This window comes from Rattus norvegicus, chromosome 14, assembly GCF_021556685.1.
Source record: "Rattus norvegicus strain SHRSP/BbbUtx chromosome 14, alternate assembly SHRSP_T2T, whole genome shotgun sequence".
NCBI classification, from domain to species: domain Eukaryota; kingdom Metazoa; phylum Chordata; class Mammalia; order Rodentia; family Muridae; genus Rattus; species Rattus norvegicus.
Genome location: NC_141547.1, coordinates 17,566,040 through 17,589,981, shown reverse-complemented (window position 1 = coordinate 17,589,981; position 23,942 = coordinate 17,566,040). Strand labels below are relative to the sequence as shown.

At 42.1% G+C, this 23,942-nt stretch overlaps 1 protein-coding gene and 1 long non-coding RNA gene across 3 annotated transcripts; one reads left to right on the top strand and one right to left on the bottom strand.

Moving 5' to 3' along the window:
• The first annotated feature begins 260 nt into the window (after positions 1–260).
• Afp (alpha-fetoprotein) lies at positions 261–18,279 on the top strand. 2 transcript variants are annotated; one of them, NM_012493.2, is given in 15 exon segments: positions 261–382; positions 1,038–1,089; positions 2,164–2,284; positions 5,606–5,817; positions 6,931–7,063; positions 8,048–8,145; positions 9,415–9,544; positions 11,246–11,460; positions 13,418–13,550; positions 14,299–14,396; positions 14,893–15,031; positions 15,720–15,943; positions 17,130–17,262; positions 17,742–17,796; positions 18,158–18,279. In NM_012493.2, coding segments are annotated over 14 exon segments (1,836 nt in total). In that variant the 5' UTR covers positions 261–279; the 3' UTR covers positions 17,787–17,796; positions 18,158–18,279.
• On the bottom strand, positions 17,435–22,191 carry LOC134481728 (uncharacterized). The gene is made up of 3 exons (XR_015637320.1): positions 22,025–22,191; positions 20,452–20,699; positions 17,435–18,863 (listed from the first exon to the last, which is right to left on the bottom strand). It is a non-coding gene; the product is annotated as an uncharacterized LOC134481728 (long non-coding RNA).
• Between the last annotated feature and the right edge of the window lie 1,751 nt (positions 22,192–23,942).

Genomic DNA, 23,942 nt, shown 5'->3' with positions numbered 1-23,942 from the left:
ATACTTTCTATTGGAAGAGTTTAGTTGGCAGAGAACATTTGCAGCATTTGCAAGGTTTTGTTTTTTTTTTTCCACTCTGAAGTGGTCTTTGTCCTTGAACATAAGATAGAAGTGACCCCTGTGCTGTTAATTATTGGCAAATTGCCTAACTTCAACATAAGGAAAAAAAGTAACATGTTTGCCCACTGAAGGTTACTAGTTAACAGACATCACTTAAAAAGGATATAAAAGAACTTCAGCGCTACTGCTCACAGTATCCGGCTTCTACCACTGTCTGGGATGAAGCAGCCAGCAACCATGAAGTGGAGCGCATCCATTTCCTTCCTTCTCCTGCTAAATTTTGCTGAACCCAGAGTACTGCACACAAATGAGTTTGGAATAGGTAAGATGCTTTGTGACTCGGGAACTGGCTTTCTCTAACAAAATTCTTAAAAATTCTCCTCTTTGCACCTCCAGGTATCTTGACTTAGGCGCGAGAGTTACTGTTGTGGACAAGGAGTATATTTAACTGGTAGATATGTTTAGATGAAGGATAAGTGTAATTTAATGTCAGAGGCTTAGAAAATAACAGCAGTGTTTAACACAATCAATTTTTGCATGCTTATTTCTTTTGGTATTATTTCTTTAGCGGGGCCACATGTCTGTTTCCTTCAGATTGACAAAAATAACATTTTTATTCTCAATTTTTTTTTTAAAGCGCTAATTGTTTGACTCTCTGGAAAGCCTAAATATGAATGGGCCGACTGTAGCATAATTATGTCCAAAGGCTACTAAATTAAACCAGTTTGAATGTTATACTCTTAGGGAGCCAAGTAAGGGAACCTGAGATATGAGTATTAGTGCTAAGTCTGCAACTGACCATTCTGGTTAACTTGGTTCCTTAATGTTTTAGTTGTCCCAAGAGTAAAATTAAGATATCTGGACAGGTGGTTCCTAACAACTTCGCAGTTCTGAAATCTATGGTTTGGGTTTGGAGTCAACAATGATTGCTTTCCCAGTTGGAATCATCACTTGTCAAAATCTGTTCTCTTTTCCAGAATCCACATTAGACTCTTCCCAGTGCCCGACAGAGAAAAATATGTTTAACGTGTAAGTTTTGCTTCCATAAACGTGCTACAGAAATGGCATGCAAAGATAAGTCTAGATAACTGAATATATGTTCTTAAATTATGGGGGCAAATTGGGCAATTTTCAGGCTTCGCTTATGCTGAATATCAAACGGATACGCAAAATGCTTAACTTTGGTCAGTGCTTTAGAGCTTAGTCAGCCTTTGCATTGCCGGGAATTCCACGAAGGGAGGCAAATGAGGTTGTCAAACCTGAAGATCAATGTCTCTGCAGTCAGGAACAGCTCTGTATGGGCCCAGGAGTGTGTCTTATGGGAACCAATGGGAAGACATTGCAGCATTCTCTATTTTGTGAACTCCTTAGTATCAAGTCATAGGACGTCAATGTTTTTGTTTTTGTTATTGGTGGAGAATGTTTTATTCCTTTAAATACTGTCCCGTTTCTACCTGTTTGGAATTGACAGTATGGAATTTAAACGTGTGCGTTACTGGTGATGTCTACGTGCAGAAAGCTGGACACATGTCACTTTGAGTCAATCTGGGACTAACCCAACCTAGGATTGGGGTTCAGTCACGCTGGGAGCAAATACAATTGAAGGTCCAATGACTTCATCTTTGCTTAGATTTAGTAAGAAAAACAGTGTGAAGAATATAGGCCTTCTCAGGTATACTCAGTGAGCAGCGGTCGAAAAAAGAGGAAGTACATTTTGGGGAAATCCTTTTATTTTGACTAAGAGTTGCATCTGTTTTTATGGGCGAAGAGGACAGAAAGAAGGCTGACACTTCCCTCGTTAGCCAAGGGCGCCTTCTAAACAGATCAGAACGGAAAGCCACCAATAGACATAGCTGTACTTGAAAGACACGTGTGACTGGGTCTAGTCCTTAAGATTATATATATACATATATACACACACATATATATAATATATATTATACATACATTAAATGTTACATACTATATTATATATTATCTATGGAGACATATTACATAATATATATCATATGATATATTGCACATTATATATTAACAATCCATTTTATTATATAGTTACAATTTTATATAATATTTATATAATATAATATGGTCTCCTTTCAGAGCTACCATTGTCGTTGCCCAGTTTGTTCAGGATGCCACAAAGGCCGAAGTAAACAAAATGAGTAGCGATGCGTTGGCTGCAATGAAGGAAAACACTGGCGATGGGTGTTTAGAAAACCAGGTAAGTGAATAGAGAGAAAGCCACATTGACACTTAACCAAAATTTAGGCTGCAGGAGAGAAGATGCCAGCAGGATGTGTGTTTAGTTATTTGAAAACTGTTTTCTGAAAGTGGGTTCAATTAGTTCTGGAGTCCTGACCAGCACAGTTGCAGAGCAAGTGGCTGCCAAAAGGAGCTGAGATCAGCAAGAGACTCACAGTTAAGGTTCCAGAGTAATTACCTGAGTGATCACGGACACATTCTCTTCTTTGAGCTTTCATACCTGCAATTACAGAGTGACATTAGATCCATTCAGAGCTGCCTTGGGAGTTTATGTTGATGACGAATGGTGGTATACTGTGTTACCTCTTAGGCAGACAGTGTGCCCGACAGCATTCTAGGGATCACTGAAAACACATTGATAATCCAAACGCTGTGTGGAAGGTGATGTCCACAGAATGTTTGTCCAGTCAACTAAGAGAACTTGGCTGCATCTTATCACCAGAATCCTTATTTCATTTATGAATGTTAATTTATCAAATTATATTATAATATCTATATATTATACATACATTACATGTTACATACTCTATTATATATTATCTATGGAGACACATTCCATAATATATGGCATAACTATATATTACATATTATATGTTATCAAGCCATATTTATAATATAGTTATAATTTTATATAATATTATATCATCATATTATACAATAATAATTTTATTAATTGATTAATTAAATCTCTATGGTAATCCTGCAAGGTTGAGGATAATTTTCCCATGGAGGAAACTTAGGCACAGGGAAATCACTCCTTTGGAGAACTACAGTTTGGTAGAAGTGAGGGTCAAATGAAGTCTTCTGGCTCCAGAAACTAGGTCCTTAGCCAGGTGGGCACAGCCCGGTGATTGTGAGGCTGGCAGCAGGTTATTGGGGTCGTTGGATAGAGTATATACACAGACAGAAGCATCGATGTCTGCTATCCAGGTAAGTCAGAACTTCAGAAAAACAATCAGGTTTAAGCACCCAGTTGTCCCAGTATAGAAACTCATTTCAAAATAGTTAATATTCTTTAGTTTACTCCTGTATAGAAATGAACTTTATACTTGTTGGAGTTACTTAAGTATGGAACAAATACACAGGAGCTGTGTCACAATGGAGTCAAAGTAGCCAAAATGTTATTTATGTGTCTGGTCACTGTGGGGAAGATCTTCTTTTAAGAGAATGGTAAAATGTATTCTTTGAGACTTTCATAAAAGTATTTTAATCTTGACCACCTCCCCAGCCCTTTCCAACTCCCCGAGACTGCCCCTACTGTTATTGCAGTCTCTGGATCTTTTTAAGCTTATGCTGTCTGGTTACTGCTTGCAATGTGTGCATGGGTACAGGGCCTTCCAGTGGTGCATGTGCCAAGGGCCGCACCCTAAAGAAATCCCACTCTTTCTCTTGCAACCGCCAGTCACTCCTCTGCAAGGGCTGGGGCTCAGTGAGCCCCTCGCTGTCCATGCTGGCGTTTTGACTATCTTGATTTTATGAAGGTCGTGTGCAGACAACCACCGCCATTGATATTTCGTGTGAGCGATTGCCCTGCAGTGTATGAAAACAGTTTTTGCTGCCGTCTTCCTGAAGTCTCTGGTTCTTAAACTCTTTTCTCCCTCCTCTCTGACGGACCCTGATTTTTGAGGGGAGAGAGCCTCTCCTCTCTGTAGATGTCCTGTTTGGGGCTGAGCACACCACAGGTGCTGATCTTCCGTATTTTGGCCAGTTGTGAATCACTGTATCCATCACCATCCTCTGCAAATAGAGGCTTCTGGGATGAAGACTGGGTTCTACACAAAGCTCTGCTCTCTGTGTTTAAAAGGCAACCTGGTACTATGTCCATTCAGTAAAATAAATAGAAATTGGTTTGCTCTTAGGGGCCTATATCATACTCAGCCATGGATTCTTGGCCCAGTTTACAGTGCCAAGGCCCGAGTGTCACCCTGTCAGCGGGCACTGTTCACCACTCCCATGAATTTATGCCACTGTTGTATCAGTGGATATATCTTAGCTAGATTAATTGTTATGGTAGCTCACAGGGTTTGCAGCTGGGGGAGCCTGCAGATTTTATGACTTTTCTCCCCCAGCAGCCTGCAAAGCTCCCCCTGGAATTATGAAATCTAGCCAGTAAGAAGGCATCTTCGGTTGCTTCCAACTCTAAAATTTGTGAGTTAATAAGGCTCTCTGGTTCCTATCTTAGTTTTTGTCATTCTCCGTCAGTCAGCTAAGAAAAAGGTGTGCATAAATTATTCCCAAAGCCCTTCTTATTCGGCTTTTGGTATTCAGTTAGTGTTCAGGGTAATGTTGCAAATGGGGTGATTTATCACTACTAATTCAATAGGTTTCTTTTAAAACGGTTGACTGAAACGAACACAGTGGCACACCTCGATGATCTCAGGGCTTGGGAGGCTGAGGCAAGTGGATCTGAATTTGGGGCCATTCTAGTTTCCCTAGTGAGTTTTAGGCTAGCTGTGACAGCATCAGGAAGAGAAACTACCTCAACCAACTGGAGAACGTCACAAGCCAAAAGTAAATATTGAGAACTAGAGTCTAAAGTAAGACTGTCAAGGCTTTTGAAAATATTAGCAGTTGTGGTAGTTATGAAGATTTTCCTAAGGTGGGTGACTTCCTTCAAAATTCTGGTCTTGTCCAATCTCAGTGAATTTATTTAGGTGCTAAGGAAGAAAGCATTTTAAAATGTTGCAGCTAAATCGGAAATTATGGTTAAAGAAGGGTGGTTCTAAATTAAGTCCATCCTGAAGTCCCTTTTATTTTTTTATTTTTTTATTTTTCTCGGAGCTGGGGACCGAACCCAGGGCCTTGTGCTTGCTAGGCAAGCGCTCTACCACTGAGCTAAATCCCCAACCCCCCTTTTATTTTTAACTAAGAATAGTATTCAGTTTTTGAGTATTGTCATGTCGTTAGAAGGACAAAAGGAATGAGTATCTATAAACAATGATTATGTAAAAAGAAGAAAGTTTGTATTATCTTGGGGCCAAACTTTTCATGAAATAAAAGAGTGAAATTCACTTAACTTAAAACAAGACAGGAATGACCCCTTTCACCTTCAAAATAATTACATCTTACCCACAGAATGTGTGCTACCCAAAGATATGCTTAAAGCCCTTCACCCTAAAAGAAAGTCCTCACCTCAGACTGAGGGAATGTGCTGACTGTGTGTATGGGGATTTTTCTTAATCTACTGGCCTCATTTTGGACATTGCAAAACTTGACACCCTTGTTCCAGTGGAGTTGGATGACCGCCTTTCACTAACACTAAAAGATTTTCTTTTCCCAGCTATCTGTGTTTCTGGATGAAATTTGCCACGAGACGGAACTCTCTAACAAGTATGGATTCTCAGGTTGCTGCAACCAAAGCGGGGTGGAAAGACACCAGTGTCTGCTGGCTCGCAAGAAGACCGCTCCAGACTCTGTCCCACCCTTCCACTTTCCAGAAACTGCCGAGAGTTGCCCAGCATACGAAGAAAACAGGGCGATGTCCATAAACACGTAAGGACCATCCAGTGGGCAGTCGGTGTTTCTGTAGTCTACACCGTGTGCTTTAAAGTGTATACAAGTAGGAAACAGAACCAGAGCATGTCTGCTGGAGTCTATGCACAGAATACCTCCGGGGCTCCTGTCAGGCACAGACTGTGTGCTGTAGGACAGACCACATGCAGATTCAGCCTCTGATCCTTCAACCTCCAGAAACATAGCTCTTTCTCACCTTTAACGTTTTGATTTTGCTTCTCACAAAAGTACATCAGGATTGCAAAGAATGAGTCCCGAGAGCCAGGTGTTGCTGTACACTTATGAAACTGATAATTGAGACTGTGGAGTCAGGTGTGGTCGGCACAAATGGTTGGATAAATGCTCACGAGCTTTGACGTCACCCTCTAGCCTTCCTTTTTTCCTTTAAAGATATTTCATTTTACTTTTGAAACAGGGTCTCAGGAAAGTCAGGTTGGTCTTGAAGTCAGTGTGGAGTATAGGATAGGTTTGAGCTTTTTATCCTCTTTCTCTATCTTACAGGTGCTAGAGAGACAGGCATATACATACATAATACATAAATATATACATACACACATACAATACATACAACATATATTTAAATGTCTGTCTATACTGATCTACACATGCATATATATGTATATATATATATATATAGAGAGAGAGACAGAGACAGAGACAGACAGACAGACAGAGACAGAAAGAGACAGAGAGACGGAGACAGAAACAGAGACAGAGAGGACTCCCTAGACTGACCCCTCTGCTCTTCACTGATAAGAGATTTAAGCTGTCTTACTCAGAAGTTGGCCCAGCTGATTAGCAGACTCACTGGAAAGAGACATTTCAGTAAGAATCATAGCACCTTTGTTTTCATAAAAGACTCCAGAACAATGTATCGGATCTTCTCTTTTTCTCCTGAGATTGACCTGTAGGAACTTTTGGACAGCGTCTGAATAAAAGGATACACATTTCCCCATGACAGCCCCTAAAGAAGAAGTCCATTGGTTGCCTTTATCCGGATCTTTAAATAAATTCCAGAGCTCAGTTCAGGGCAGACACAGTCCATTCATCTTTGGTGTGTTTGCAAATCTCCAAGTGCTGTCCATTCCACAGGTTCATCTACGATGTGTCGAAGAGGAACCCCTTCCTGTATGCTCCCACCATTCTTTACTTAGCCGCTCAGTATGACAAGGCAGTTCCAGCATGCTGCAAAGCTGACAACATGGAGGAATGCTTCCAGACAAAGGTGCTATCTTTGTGAAGCCATCTGAAATGAAATGGTCTGGCTATGGCTCAGGGTGGGGACAGAACTAAAGGTGGAAATGTGCCTTGCATGGAGAATGTCATCTTCAGAAAAGAGTGCAATTCTTTCTTATCCTAAACGGAAGTTCTTTTTACTTAATCTTTCTAATTATCAGTGAAATTTCATTTTCTATTTATAGTTCGAAGCGATGCCCATAATAGTAAGGCACAACTTTAGGCTGAAGTAAAAATGTGCCTATTTTGTGTTGTCCTGAATCAGCATTTACTGGATCTTTAAAGAGAGCAGAGGTAACAGCAATGTATGGACCTGGAAGAGGTGATTTAGTAGCTATAAGCGGGTTAGGGCGATGGGATTGTGCCTCTCTTCTGTAGAGTAGAAAACAATGCTGATACAGAGTAACCAGCCCTACGGGTAATTGACCGTTGGAGAGTTCGCTACAAGTTCAACCAGAGCCAAGGAAGCTGGGAACTGGTGGGGTTGTTCATGTGTCGGCAAAATGGAGCACATTTCAGCTTCTGGCTTTTGTTTCCTCATTTTACTTTGCCTTTTGAGACAGAGCCTTGTTATAAACCCAACCGGGCCCAGGCTCCTAAGAATCACGACAATAGCGCACGTTTTCTTTTTCTTTCTTTTTGAACAGAGCAGCAGTCAAAAGGCTTTAGTTTGCCTGTAGGCTGGACAGGCCAAGTTGTCCACGTGGTCCCAGTATCAAAATGATGATGTATTGTTTGAAGAATTTTAAAGACATCACGGCATATATTAATTAATATAATATAATTAATTAATTAATTAACATAAGAATTCATCTAAAAGTCACAAACAGAATAATATGCTTAAGCGTCCTGAGTTCTAAGTTCAGTAACTGCTGTTTTATCCTCCTGTGTCCTCTGTGCTGAGCTTTCCGAGTTCTTAGACCTTAGAGAGAATGAATGGGTTTCCTTAACACTTCACTTCTTCTGTCCCTAGAGAGCATCAATGGCAAAGGAATTAAGAGAAGGAAGCATGCTCAATGAGCATGTGTGTGCAGTAATAAGAAAGTTTGGATCCCGGAACCTCCAGGCTGTGTGAGTACAAGCTCCTAAGAGGCAATCTGATAGGCTCACTTGCGGAAGTCACTCCGCCGGAGTAAAGTCCCCTTGGCAGAGGTAGATAGACCCTGATTAGTCGTGAGAGCTCAGGGGAGGCCATTCGGAGAGAGTTCTAAGGTTTGTCTGTCCTAGACGCTTCAGTTTCTGTCTGCACTCAGACCGTCCCCCTCCCCCCTCCCCCACCCTGCTCTTTTACAAGGTAGATCAACCTTCACGAAGAGGCATCTCAGACTTGTAGCCTAACAAACTCATCTTGCTAACCAAGCTTCCTAATCAACCCCGTTGTGTTAATTATTGCTTCTCAGTAAACTATCCCTTTGGGGCAACAACTTTAGAAGCCAGTGGCAGGAGAGCAGACAGTTCTAAGTACCGTGAGGCCCAGGCATTGTGCGTAGCCAAGACCCCAATACGTATATTCAGCCCTGCAGTCCTTCTAAAGACTGGCTGGGCGTTCCTCCTGGAGGAGGTCAGACTTACCCTACACTCAACTCCCCATTCTACTAGAAAGTTAGTCATCAATTCATAAAGCTTTAAAAACCTGTCTTAACAGTACAATAGAAATGAAGACACAATTAAAGCAAATGTTTCTATCAGCGAGTAAAGCCACACGCTCCACAGTTACCCCAAGCTTTTAGTAGCAAAGACTCAGCCATTTATTCAAGGAAGCAGGGTCTTTGCACAGACACCCCTTCCCATGAACTCTGGTAGCTCTGTTTTATACTTGCTCCTGCCTCGGTCTCTGATGCCAACTTGGTCTACTTTCACTCCGTTGATTCTGGCATTTGTACTTTCCCTGATTTCTCCCACGTATTTATTTCTATGAGATGAGAAGCAAGTACTACTCTCAAAGAATATCCCCGCTTCTTAATCCTTTATTTCTTAATAAAAAAAATACACGTTTTGTTCTCTTTGAGGCAGAATCTGGTAGTTCAGGCTGGACTTGAGCTCTTGATTCTCCCGCCTCCCTCCACTTCTGGTCTGCTGGAATTAGAGACAAGTACCTCAGAGTCTGCAACAGAGATCCCAAATGCTCAGAGTCAGGGATGAACAAGCAAGGACAGCATTTATCTTGAGTTCCTAGAAAGTCTTCAGGAAGCTACAAATCACTCCCAAATTATTTGAGTTCCCAGTCCCAAATCTATAGAGCTTGTGCCTTTTGGGGGCAGAAGCTGCCCAGATATTCTATAAATAATTCGATTTCATCCTGATAAACAAGTTGATTTTTTTTTAACCTTTCTCTCCCAGACTCATCATTAAACTAAGTCAAAAGTTTCCCAAAGCAAATATTACTGAGATTCGGAAGCTGGCCCTGGACGTGGCCCACATCCACGAGCAGTGCTGCCACGGCAACGCGATGGAGTGCCTACAGGATGGGGTAGGAGTCTCAGACCCTCTCTCCTTTCTCGCTTTGTCTCACTCTTACTATTTCACCGTGCCTGGCCTAGTGAACTTTTCTGAGGGTAAACTTTAAGCTACGCCATGTTTGCTTTTGGGTCTCACCTCACGCATTAGCAATACCTCCCCCTTTCCACGAGACCAAGGCTCATTTAGCTTTTCATCTGACTGAAATACAGTGAATCTCTCCCGCCCTCTACCTAGCCGCAGGTTTACAGCGAGTGCCGCTTGTCAGGAAAACTTATAAATTGACATCAAAGAATGTATAGTTTAACCAGAGAGATAAGACAACGGCCTTCTTGAAGTTATAGACTGTCTTTTGTTTACCATTGGCTCTAAAGGACAATGTCTGGCCCATTGAAGGATTCTGTCATAGTTTAATGACGGACTTACAAGTAAAAATAATGCAAGAAACTGTTGCATGAGGGGGGAAGTGTCTATTTATGGTAGGCAGAGATGTGAGGAAAGGGATCTAAAAGAATTAAACCCTCAAGCTTTTAGCAACAGATTATAAAAGAACTGGTAATATACACGACTTGGTGAATTTGGCCTTACCCTGGGCTTTCTAGACATTGACCCAGAGGTCTGTATATACCAAACTACTCCTTCCATCCCTGTGACACCAAGAACTACTAAACAAACAAAAACAAACAAACAAACAAAAAAACCCCTCTGTTGTTTGAGGTTTGAATGATTTTGGAAACAGGGGCAGGAAAGACTCACTTCATCAATACTCCAGGGACATTCTTTGTAGAGGTAGTCAGGGAAGTCAGCAAGTGGCAGGGGCTCCCAGGGAACAGAGTAGGACCAGCATTAGGACAACAGGCCCCACCCCTGCGGTGAGGAGTGGATGAATCCTGAAGCATTTGATTATTTATTTTGGATTCGATTATTCTTTTTCTCATGCACATTAGGGATTCATCAGCCCCTAAGGAATACTGGTAAAAATTATTTTGTTTTTCTTTGAGGTCAGCTTTCTTGGTTTGTTATTGACAATTTTATTGTTTTGTCTTTATCGTTAAAAAATTAGCTTTTATCTTTTGGAGTTCGTAGCTACGTTTTCATTAAGAGTGGAAAAATAATTTCAGTACTTTACAGGAAGGCTTTAACCTCACTGAATAATAGGTTTCAAGGGTCACTGTTAAGAATGCACGTTCCTGAGCAGGGACAAAGTTGTCTACAGGATTTTGCACAGCCAGTTCGTCTTCTAGATTGCCCTCTGGAGGGCAGAGCGGGTCACTGCAGATCCTTCTGATCAAGATGCAGGGGAAAGCTAGCAATGTTAGCACGCCAGCCGCGAATATTGCACATTGGAAAGTTTCAGTAACAATAAAAAGCTGCTGTCCGGTTTAAGGAACACATTTCCTTATTTTCTTGAAGACTTTTACTAAAATAGACGGTAGGTCTTTAGATGAAAACTGTGCAAAGCGGACTCGAACAAGTCGGAAAGCAATGAGGAAAAGCAAGGATGAGCAAAATAGAAAGAGAAAGATAGGTAAAAGCAGCAAAGGAGAGATGAGGTGAGACCTCTTCGACCCCGATCTTTTCATTTCTCCATTCGTTTCTTCCTCCGCTTCCTTTTTGGGCTCTAAGTTCCCACCTTAAAGGATAAAGCTTTGAGATTTATTTATTTATTTATTTATTTATTTATTTATTTATTTATTTATTTTACTCATTACAGGAAAGCGTCATGACACATATATGTTCTCAACAAGAAATTCTGTCGAGCAAAACAGCAGAGTGCTGCAAACTACCCACCATCGAGCTCGGCTATTGCATAATTCATGCCGAAAATGGCGACAAACCGGAAGGTTTAACTCTGAACCCAAGCGAGTTTTTGGGAGACAGAAATTTTGCCCAGTTTTCTTCAGAGGAAAAACTCCTGTTTATGGCAAGGTAACAATTTCCTGCAAATGTACATTTACAGTGATAAAGACGATTATGTGATTGGGGGGGTAGTTTTTTTGTTATTTATTTATTTATTTTTTTATCGCAACTGAGGCTGTCTGTCTAGATGCTGTGACACCTAGGAGCTGTAAGCATAGAACTCATACCTGGAGAGTGAGATCTCTCGTAGTGTGATGGCGATCCCACAATTACCACTATTTAATTGGCTTGCTTATAAATCTATATTTTGTTTTATATTTTTTTCTCTGAAACGAGGCATGCCATTCTGTTTAAATATCTCATATGAAAACCACCATGAACTTTGAAAGATAATTTATATCTGTGAGTAATAAGGAGGCTGCCCAGTCAGCTCAGTCAGTGGGTAAACGCCACACAAGCGTTGATTGTGCCTGCCTGGGTTGGTTCAACTCAAGGAAACTGACATCGAGTGGTTGAACCGATTTCTAAAAGTGTTCCTTGACAACACATGCGTGCTGTGCCAAACATGTTCCCCCAAATAGTAATGGATAAATAAAATTAAATTTAAAAACAAGAAGTGCTCAAGATCGTGAATATAATGACTTGCAACACATGCTTAAAAACAAACATTCCCCTAAATAGAACTCCATAGACCCAGATAACAGTTTTCATTGAGACGGTTGGCTTGATATTTATAGAACTTTTAAGAAATGAAAGCCTCCATTTGTACAATGGTAGTTTTCTGCAGTGTAGTCAATAGTCATGTATTCATTCTACTTGCCTTTAAGGGAAGCCTACGGTCAAGTTAATACCTTTTCCTTTCCTGTATGTTTCTATGGGCTCTATTAGAAGAGGGATTTGTGCAGCATTTTGGACATCATGTTTAATGGTTTCCAAGGGCCTTCCCTAATCTAAAAGTCTGAGGCTAATGCAGCAATGAAAGTAATGGCCCAGGGTTGGGGATTTACCAGAGTGGGCCCTGGGTTCGGTCCCAGCTCTGAAAAAAAAAAAAGAAAAGAAAAGAAAAAAAAAAGAAAGAAAGAAAAGGAAAAAAAAAAGAAAGTAATGGCTCAATTTTCTCGCCAGTATTCCTGAAAGACCTGGCTCTTTTGCTGCATTAAAATCAGGTATTCACACATCGTTTGTACTGCTAAATAAAGTTCTGTGAGCTAAGACAAAGACCAGGGAAAGCAGGAGACACATCCAAGCGCTTTATTGCTGGTAGAAGTAAATATTACCGTATCTATAGCCCTAGAGCACAATTGATATTAAAGAACGATCTCTACGTTCGCAAATGCGAACACAGGTAAGGGGGCTAATAGTTTGCTTCGTAGAAACAGGCCTTCAGTGGAAAGAACGTTTGCAGTCGACATTTTTCCCGGCTGAGAATGGTCTTCCTCCAACCCATTTAAGCTTGCGTCTGCCTCCTTACAAAACGTGCCTTGGGATGGGGAGGTATTTTCTCTTCCATGGCATTAGATCTTCACTGTTTAAGGTGATTTTTTTTTTAAGCATACCGTAGACTCTGAAAACATTTGTTGGATCAATGGATGAAAGTCTTGCAACTGAAAAGCCAAAGGGAGACACAAAATAAAGTGGTCCCTTTGTATCATTTTTCTTTAATTAAAAATAATTTCACATACATGCTCATATAAATTTATACCTAGGTTCTGTATTTGAGAGAAAACACGCAGAACTTGTCTGAGCCTGGCTTGCTCAATGATTTCCAGTTCCATCTATTTTCTAGCAAATATCATGATTTCACAAAAGGACATTTTACCCAATGTTTCCAGGGACTATATATATATAGCCTGCCTTAATAGTTTTGCTGCTCATAGAATTCAAATTATGTTTGTTTTTCTGCTTCATTTGCTCTTTGATTTTTTAATGTCCATATGCCCAGACTGTTATACAGGAATGGTTAGGGAGTTGATAGTGTAATTTTGTCTTAGTTCTAACAATGTGATATCTTTCTTACGTATTTAAGCTTTCTTCATGAATATTCAAGAAATCACCCCAACCTTCCTGTCTCAGTCATTCTAAAAACTGCTAAGTCATACCAGGAAATTTTGGAGAAGTGCTCCCAGTCTGAAACGCCATCGAAATGCCAGGACAATATGGTAGGTTGCACTAGAATTTGGGGACAATCCGTAAAGCAGCATTGAGAGGAGAAGCCTTTGACAATACTGTTTGTAGGCCAGAGAGTTTGAAGGTAAAGACACTGTTGTGTGGGCCTGGGGACCTATGCCCTTGGGTACCCTGTAAAGGTAGAGGAAAAAGAACTCCACTCCACAAAGTTGGAGTGGCACCCACACATGCCCTTTGGTCATGCTCCTTACCCAATAATGAAAAAAAATTAAAAAAATACTAGTTGACTAGTAATTAGCTAGTTATACTTATGAACTAGTAATCTAGAAATTAATTAGCTATTCTAACCAGCAGCCAATGGCTTATGTAAGAAATAAAATGTTGGTTAAAAGCTCTATGGTGAATAGAATAGAAATAATATTCATCTTTGGCAGCTTCAGGAAGGCAAAACCTTCTGTCCAACGGTTATATCCTCAAGAGTTCCCATGTTGTAATTGTTAAAAGTCATGCTTTATCGTCTTCAGTATTTTTTTTTTCTTTTCTTTTTTTCGGAGCTGGGGACCGAACCCAGGGCCTTAGCGCTTGCTAGGCAAGCGCTCTACCACTGAGCTAAATCCCCAACCCCTTCTTCAGTGTTTCATAAAGACTTCTAAGATTGGCTTTATAATATAGTAAGATACTGGCATAAAGAAAACTGTGTGTCTGGGAAGAGAGAAAAATGCATGTAATAATGTCTGTTTTTTTTGTTTTTGGTTTTTTTTTTGTTTTGTTTTGTTTTAGGAAGAAGAATTGCAAAAACACATCCAGGAGAGCCAGGCACTGGCCAAACAAAGTTGTGATCTCTACCAGAAGTTAGGACCCTACTACTTACAAAATCTGTAAGCTTTTTGAAATGTTTTCAGTCACTTAAAATTCTCAATATGAAGGAAACATACATTTAAAGTCTCAGGTCGCTTCTACTCTTACTTCCATCCCCAATTGGATCAAAGTCAGTATAAATGTGATGATATGATTTCTCCCCAGTCATTCCCCGTTAAATATTATCAAGAACAGCCCATGAAGTCTGATCTTTTAAACTGACTTCGGGTTCTCCAAGCCCTGTAGATTTTTGCAAAAGAGATATCCATTCTGCTCTTGGTCTGTCAAGGTTCCGACACCCAAAGTTCACAGGTGAAATCAAGGAAGTGCTAAGGATGGGAGGAAACCAGTCACGTGGGGAAGATGGGGGCGGGGGTATGTGGAGTGATTGACAGAATTAAAAACTTCTCAGGTGTGGGGACCACATGCCTCCTGTCTTCTGACACTAAAAGTAGGTCCTAGAGAGGGAGGAAGGGCTAAACCCTCATGATGACGTGGTAAAAATGCTTCTTCAAGGTTCCTCATTGGCTACACGCGGAAGGCTCCTCAGCTGACCTCAGCAGAGCTGATAGACCTGACAGGGAAGATGGTGAGCATTGCCTCAACGTGCTGCCAGCTCAGTGAGGAGAAACGGTCCGCCTGCGGTGAGGGACTGGTGAGTGTCATCCCTCATTCCTATTCTGTTTGACTTGAAGCTGTTTCATATCTCCACCTCGGAGAACTAGTGGAAACCCGTGTGGAGGTGGCGTTCTTGGTTTCCTTAGTAAGGTTGTTTAGACAGTTAAACACACGTGCCACTCTTGTTGAGGACCCAAGCTTGTTCCTTAGCGCCCAGTGAAAATGGCTCTCAAACACCTTTAACTCCAGTTCCATAAAGAGTTGATGTCTCTGGCTTCCACAGGTTCCACACTCACCTGCCCACACTGCCCCCTAGTTACATGTAATTTAAAATAAAGTAAACATTAAACAAAGCGAAACTCAACCAGATACACACAGAAAACAAGCTACTCTACTGATTTCTACTCATAAAGATGGAGATACGTTTCCATTTTGAAAGTTTGCCTACAATTAGAAGCGTATTTCAAGTAGCTAAAGGTTCTTTCTCAACCCCAAGTGTGCTGACATCTGTCACTGCATGCTAAGTTTTATCCCAAGCCGATGGGTAAATGGCCAAGTCCAGAACATGTCGTCACCAAGGCGATAATACTGCCTAGAAACATTTTCTGTAGTATTAGTGACAAGTTCCTAGACTTTGGGGTCCTGCATGAGAGTCCTGGAAATGTAAGTCAACCTGGTAGCTAATTTTGTCTCCCTGTTTTCTTCTTTTCCATTCTTTCAACCAGGCCGACATTTACATTGGACACTTGTGTTTAAGACATGAGGCAAACCCTGTGAACTCCGGTATCAACCACTGCTGCAGTTCCTCGTATTCCAACAGGAGGCTCTGCATCACCAGCTTTCTGAGGGACGAAACCTATGTCCCTCCACCATTCTCTGAAGACAAATTCATCTTCCACAAGGATCTGTGCCAAGCTCAGGGCCGAGCCCTACAGACCATGAAACAAGAGTAAGACACTGTTATTGTCTACCATGCAGAAGACCAACACAGAGGGAGGAGCTGAGAATCCTGCCTTCATGTCAAGGACTACTGGGTTCGCTAGAACATTGCTGCCCTTGAGAGACTTACAGCCTCTTTTAAAATAGCTCTGTTTCAGTTTTTATACAGCCTTATGGGGGAAGTTAGTTTGAAAAAAAAACATCCACTGAGGCAGACAATTTTCTGGTTACGAAAAATTGTCTCTCTCATAGCAATTGCAGTATATTTGTGAGTAGAGGGAAAATGGATGATATATTTTGAAAAATTAGGAGAGATCTCTGTTGTGAGTCTGGGCACTTTTTTTTTTTGGTTCTTTTTTTTCGGAGCTGGGGACCGAACCCAGGGCCTTGCACTTCTTAGGAAAGCGCTCTACCACTGAGCTAAATCCCCAACCCCGAGTCTGGGCACTTCTAACTAGGAAATTCGGGATCGAATCTATAAGCACTATAATTACATGTTGTTTTTTAAAAAGGAAATAAACATGCCACTCATGATGAGACATTCTGGAATGGTAATGGGGTGAAGCCAGGGAACTCATGTTCTTAAATACCCATGTATTTTAATATTCGCCGGCTTTGTACATGAGCTTCCTATGTTGGGAGACCCATTCTCCCATTTTTTCTCACCCCAGTCAGAGGCGTGTTTCAAGAGATAGTAAGAAAAGCGCTTCCTTTCCAGTTTTCTTATGGCCTTGCCAACTTCAACTCTGACACACAATGGACACTAAGAGTACTATAGGCAGCCGACGCTCTCCAAGTTACAATATGATGATGTCAGGTGTCAGCATCTGGACGTGTGGGCTTGTGTGCACAGATAGCCAACATTGTGGAAGAGCAAAGAGGCAAGGATAATGTAGGAAACAAGTCAGAGACCTCAGTTCACTCTTCATTAAAAACTCATAGAATCCTGACATAGTGTCTCCTCGGTAACCTACACCAGGGCAGGCCAGCGGCCTCATCCCCAAGTCTTGGTGTGGCATGTGTCCAATCTCGTTCTTTCTCATGAAAAGTGTGAGGGCTAACGTTGGCAATGAGTGGAAGGAGAGATGGTTGAGGATAGCTGTTAGAGCTCTGAGAATCTTCTACTAAAAATGGTTTGGGAAAGTGCCGTTTGCGTGGCTGACTCACCTGTATTTTCTTTTGTTTTTAAACCACAGGCTTCTCATTAACCTGGTGAAACAAAAGCCTGAAATGACAGAGGAGCAGCACGCGGCTGTCACTGCTGATTTCTCTGGCCTCTTGGAGAAGTGCTGCAAAGACCAGGATCAGGAAGCCTGTTTCGCAAAAGAGGTGCATACAAGTCACTGTCCCCCCCCCCCCCCAAGTCTTGGTGTGGCATATACTGCAGTAAAGAACAGAAATACTATCCTACAATCCATAACTTAAAATAATGACAAAATTAAATATATTTTTTTGAAAATCTTATGGGGTTTAAAAATAATAACAATTTTTTCTAAGTATTAGGGAGAATTAAAAATTTATTCTGTATTAAGAGAACCAGCAATTTTGATTTCTCAATAGAGAGAATGATTAAATATATCAATAATTGATGATAACATAAAGTTAATCGATTTTCATGAAGTGGGCCAAAGGAATTCACTAGTTAGCATATACATTAAATGACCAAAATCTTGGGAGAACATTGTAGGAAGTACTCCTGATCTCACTGAGGAGCGAGCGCTCCCCTGCACGCCCACAGTGGAGATAAGGAACAGCTTGAGTTCCTTTGTCTCTTCAGCCCGGCATCTGTATTTGTTCTTGACTTCCAGGGTCCAAAGTTGATTTCCAAAACTCGTGAGGCTTTGGGGGTTTAAACATCTCCAGGTAAGGAAAAATGCAGACCAGGCTAAATAATGTTGATTCTCTCTCTCTCTCTCTCTCTCTCTCTCTCTCTCTCTCTCTCTCTCTCTCTCTTTCTCTCTCTCTCTCTATCAATCCACATAGTGACGATTCTAAGAGATATCATTAACTTTCTTTAAAATGAATATAATGTAATAAAAGAAGGTTTCTTTTTAAAACACTAAAAAGTTTGGAAGATTCCAAAGGCTTCAGAAAATGCCATCAGAAGGTTTTCCTATGTTCCTATTAACAAAAATAAATGAATGAATGAATGGATAAATAAGTAAATAAATGCCTCTCTTTCTACTTAATTAATAATATGAACTACTTTGTTTTTATATTGCAGGAGGAAGAAAGGACAAAAAAAATGTGTCGACGCTTTGGTGTGAGCTTTTCAGTTTGATGGTAACTGGTGGAGACTTCCATGTGGGATTTCTATGCCTTAGGAATAAAGACTTTTCAACTGTTTCTCTTCTCCTTCTGTGGCTTATTTATAAAAAAAAAATAAGTTTTTTCCACTTATTTTTATTCACCTTCCATCCAGATCACAGTCCCCACCAGTCCCTAACTTATACCGCTCCTCCCCCCGTCCCCCACACTCCCTTCCACTTCTCCTGTGAGAAGGAGGAGGCCCCCGTGGGTACCAACCACCCTAGTACGTCAAGTTACTGCAGGACTTGGTAAATCCTCTCCGGCCTAGGCCAGACAAAGCAGCCCAGTTAAAGGAACAGGTTCCACAGGCAGGCAACGGAGTCAGGGACGGGGCCTGCATGGAGACCAATCTGCACATCCACTACATATGTGCAGGGACCCTAGGTCCAGCCCATGTATGCTCTTTGGTTGGTGGTTCATTCTCTGGGAGCTCCCAAAGGTTAGTTGACTCTGTTGTCTTCCTGGGCAGTTCCTATCCACTCCAGGTCCCTCAATCCTTCACCCCAACTCTTCTACAAGACTCCCTGAGCTCCATCTAAAATTTGACTGTGGGTCTCTGCATCTGTTTTGATCAACTGCTTGGTGGAGTCTCTCAGAGGACAGTTCTGTTATGCTCCTGTCTGAAAAAAAAAAAAACAAAAAGAAGTATCATTAATAGTGTCAGGGATTGGCGCTTGCCCAATGGAATGGGTCTCAAGTATGGCCAGTCATTGGTTGGAATGGAATGGTATGACCAGTCATTGGTTGGAATGAAATGGTATGGCCAGTCATTGGTTGGAATGAAATGGTATGGCCAGTCATTGGTTGGAATGGAATGGTATGGCCAGTCATTGGTTGGAATGGAATGGTATGGCCAGTCATTGGTTGGAATGAAATGGTATGACCAGTCATTGGTTGGAATGAAATGGTATGGCCAGTCATTGGTTGGAATGAAATGGTATGGCCAGTCATTGGTTGGCCATTCCCTCAGACTCTGTTCCTATCTTGGTCCCTGTGCTTCTTGTAGGCAGGGCAACTTTTGGGTTGAAGGTTTTGTGGGTGGGTTGGTGTCCTTATCTCTCCACTGGAAGTCCTGCCTGGCTGCAGGAGGTGTCCACTTCAGCTTCTATATCCCCACTGCTAGGAGTCTTGGCTAGAGTCACCCTCGTGGACTCCCTGGAGCCTCCCCCATCCCAGGTCTCTGGCACATTCTAGGGATCACGCCCCCATTCCACCCCTGCACCATGCAAGAGTTTTACACACTATTGCCTACACAGAATCTTTTAAAAATCAGGAGTAGCAGTCGGTGTAGAAGAGGAAAGCCTCCCATAATGGATCTACCACAGTGGAAGTGGGATGCCTCGGTGACCTGAGAAAACATTCTCAAGATAAGCCCTATTAGGTTCTGCCTGGTCCTCTTGCTCCTTGTATGCCTACTTTAAGTGACTATGAGAAATGTAACATGAGGAGACATGAAGTGGCCATGTTTACACAGGATACACGAAAATCTCCATGAATTGCACTCTCTGGCTGGCAGGCCCTGTCCAGGGAATAGTCACTCTATGGTCACTGATTCCCAGTTGCCTTGGGAGAGAGTGAGAGAGAGAATCACCAGGCTGTGAACTTACAGAGGTGAGAATAAATTTCTGAGAGAACAAGAGAGCAGGTGAGATCAGTTTGGTGAAAGAAATTGCTACCATTGTTGAGGAAGACTCTCAGAGATGAGCTGGTGTCCCTCTGTTCCAATCCGGGGAGAGAGAAACCCAGCAAAGGGACTGGGACTTCCTGTGGGGCATGGACACTTCCTGAGCACCTCTGTTACACTTAGAAGCAGGTACTGTAAAATGTGTGAACAGGCCGTCTGCAAAAGCTACAAATAGTTTTGAGAATGATTAAAGGGGACATTTAAAGGCAGTGCGGTCTAAATTGCCTGGAGGCCGCGGAAGATGAAATATCAATCCTTTGAAGTTAGATTTAGTGCAATCCCAGTCAAGATCCCAGGAATTTATTTTGAAATTGACAGGCTGATTGCACAAGTCAGACAGAGACAGGAGTGATGTATCATAACTCAAATAACCCCTCAAAGGGAAGAAAATATCAGGGCCAATATTACTTTGTATTTTAATGATGTTTTTAAAAATAAATCTACAGTAATAAAGACGGAATATTCGTCTAAATATAGATATATGGGTCAGCGTGACAGAATTAAGTGGTCAGAAATGAACTCACCCAAATTTGACAACTGATCTTCAGGCAATATGGCAGGGCAAACCTCCGGCAAGGGAAGAGCTTTTCTAACAAGCGGTTCTGAGGCAAGTGGAACCCTGAGTGTCTGGAGAGCTGGAGGCCATGCTTTGTCCCACACATGCTGAGCCAAAGCGGATCATAACGTGAGAGCCAAAGTTATAAAACTCACAGAGAAAATACTTTGGTTTGACAGGTAGACGCATCCTTAAATACCATGTCCAAAGCATAATCTGTAAAGAAATAAATGCAAAATGTTATTCAACCCTAGAAGACACCATCAACAGAAGGACAAAGATGAATCCAAGATTGGGGGCAGTACTTTTACAAAGCATAGGCAGTCAGGGCATGTGTGACAAGAGCTTACTCATGTCCAGACGACATCAGCCAACCCTCGAGGCCCAACAATGGGAAAGTAAGCAACACAATAAAAAAAGAAAAAAGAACCAACCGACCTCCTCATCCAAGAGGGAATAATGGTAAGACCAACCAAATAAATGAACAAAACACAAAAATGCATCAGACACCACTAACTAAAAGCAAAATGAAACACTTATTAGAATGGTTGAAATTAAAACACCATCTACATCGATTGTCAAAAGGCTTAGAATTCACGCCATTGCTAAGGGGATGTGGAATGGCTCATCTGTCTGTGAGACAATTTGGTCCTCATGAACAAACACACAGACATTATATACAGACATTCTCTTCCTAGATATGCACCCCGAAGAAGATGTTCATGTTCATATGAAGAAACGCTTCATCTGAAATGACTTAAAACTGACAGCAACAGAATAGCACAATGGGCAAGCCGACCCGTAGGATATTGGCATTTGTCTAATGAGATGCTACTTAGTAAAGAAGGGTAACTGATTATCCGATAGCATGACTACAACTCCCTAGTACTACTAATAAAGAGTTAGGTGATGGAGTGCAATTTTATTATTCCATTCATAAAAAACATAGAGAATATAGATCATCGTATAGCCATAGGGTGCAGATGGCGGTTTGTTTGGGGGAGGAAGAAACGGTGAGGCTGGAGGGAGAGATTACAAAAGGCCCTGGGTGCTTTTGGAGGTGTCGGCTACATTTCCCACCATCTTGATTGTGAGGATAGTTTTACATAAACCCTCATCACTTTAAATATGTGCGGCTTAACTACGTGTCAACTACACGTCAACGTTTCAGCCTCACTAAGTCCGCTTGAAATATTGCCGAGTTTAAACGGCATTTTTTATTATCTCTTATAGCCTGAACATTATATCACTAAAAGAGAGAATCCCAACCTGGCTGAAGCAGCTCTGGCACCTGGCCCTAGGTCACATCCCAGTGTCCCCTGTATGAATTGCTACAGAGCATGGGGTATTACCATACCCAACCTAGAAACAGAAAAACCAACTTTAACCCAGTTTCACAGGTCAGCCCAGGGCATGGAAGCGAGCTACAGATATGACTTCTACGGACAGCAGTTTCTGTTCGTCATAAGCAACAACTCTGACTGATATGGAGGACAGATTTCAACCCCCCCTAAAGGACAGAGTACAGACAACCATCCCACCTGGCTTGGCATAGGAGTTCCCGCTCTGGCAGAACACCCGGCAGAAGCAACGGGAGGGAGGGTTTGCTTTGGCTCACGGAACCAGGGCTCAGAGTTTATCCCGGTGGAGAAAGCATGGCCAAAGGTTCAGTCTCTGAGGCAGGAGTGATAACAGCTACATGTTGCATGACGTTGACCAGAAATCAAAACTAAAAACCTAGAAGATTGACCAAGCTACCACCTCTCTAGTGGCCTACTCTCTTTTTTTTTCTTTTCTTTTCTTTTCTTTTTTATTAACTTGAGTGTTTCTTATTCACATTTTGAATGTTATTCCCTTTTCCAGTTTCCGGGCCAACACCCCCTAGCCCCTTCCCCTCCCCCTCCCCTTCTATCTGGGTGTTCCCTTCCCCATCCTCTCCCCATTACTACCCTCCCCCCCAACAATCATGTTCACTGGGGGTTCAGTCTTAGCAGGACCAAGGGTTTCCCCTTCCACTGGTGACCTTACTAGGATATTCATTGCTACCTATGAGGTTAGAGTCCAGGGTCAGCCCATGTATAGTCTTTGGGTAGTGGCTTAGTCCCTGGAAGCTCTGGTTGGTTGGCATTGTTGTTCATATGGGGTCTCGAGCCCCTTCAAGCTCTTCCAGTCCTTTCTCTGATTCCTTCAACGGGGGTCCTGTTCTCAGTTCAGTGGTTTGCTGCTGGTATTTGCCTCTGTATTTGCTGTATTCTGGCTGTGTCTCTTAGGAGAGATCTACATCTGGCTCCTGTCTGCCTGCACTTCTTTGCTTCATCCATCTTGTCTAATTGGGTGGCTGTATATGTATGGGATACATGTGGGGTAGGCTCTGAATGGGTGTTCCTTCAGTCTCTGTTTTAATCTTTGCCTCCCTATTCCCTTCCAAGGGTATTCTTGTTCCCCTTTTGAAGAAGGAGTGAAGCATTCGCATTTTGATCATCCGTCTTGAGTTTCATGTGTTCTGTGCATCTAGGGTAATTCAAGCATTTGGGCTAATAGTCTAGTGGCCTATACTCTTAATGACCCATCTTCCAAAGGCTTCGCAGCACGCATACACCACACACACACACACACACACACACACACACACACACACACTGATGCTAAGAGCTAGAGACCAACTGCTCAAACCTGTGATCCTGTGGGGAATAGAGCCTGCGGTCTGCTAGAGTAGAGAGAATTGCAGTAGCCAGACAGCAGCAAATCTGCTTGACTTCAGAGTTCACCCAGGATCTCACTAAACAGTGGGGCTCAACCATCCGCCCTACCTGCTCCTACAACCAAGGTTACAGTAGCCTGACCTCACTAGAGAACCTGACAGCGAACACTGCTGGCTGAAGAAATTGCCAGATGTCTTATCCCCAGCCCTGATACACCCAGGCTATAACATCAGAGCTGAAGCTCTATTCCTGTCCAAGGGTACTCAAGAGTCTAGGATGGTGACTTCTTCCCTGAATGCACAGGAACGGTTTGGAAGAAGGAATGATTACATCACTGTAAAAGTAACCTTTATTCTCCTGAAATAATTGTTGTCTCTGAGGCCCACTGCCTCAGCCTGCTAACCTAGGTCTTGTCCCAGAAGCTTCTAGCCTCTCTGTATAATCTAATCTAGAATGGTCTAGAATGTTTTCGGCCTCTGGGACTTACTGCTGAAAAAGCTCACCCTTTCTAGTTCTTTCTGAGCTCTGGCTGGTTGGTTCAACTCAGCTGTTCTGGCTCTAAGCTGACTGACTCAATCTGACTTCTCTCTCTGAGCCTCTCCTGAACTGCTCTGCTTGACCTCATACTAACTCTGGCAATCTGTTCTGATCTTTTGGCTCCTTCTCATTCCCTGGCTCATCCTGTCTTCACCTGTGTCTAGCTTGTTCTCTCTTCAACCTCTCTCTATAAAACTATCCCGGTAAAACTTCTTCCTTC

Excerpts from the sequence above, each read along its gene's own strand:
- Afp (XM_087582262.1), top strand. The coding sequence starts at position 11,255 with ATGACACATATATGTTCTCAACAAGAAATTCTGTCGAGCAAAACAGCA. Across the intron at positions 11,461-13,417 it reads AAACTCCTGTTTATGGCAAG|CTTTCTTCATGAATATTCAA; the intron begins GTAACAATTTCC and ends TACGTATTTAAG. Across the intron at positions 13,551-14,298 it reads CGAAATGCCAGGACAATATG|GAAGAAGAATTGCAAAAACA; the intron begins GTAGGTTGCACT and ends GTTTTGTTTTAG.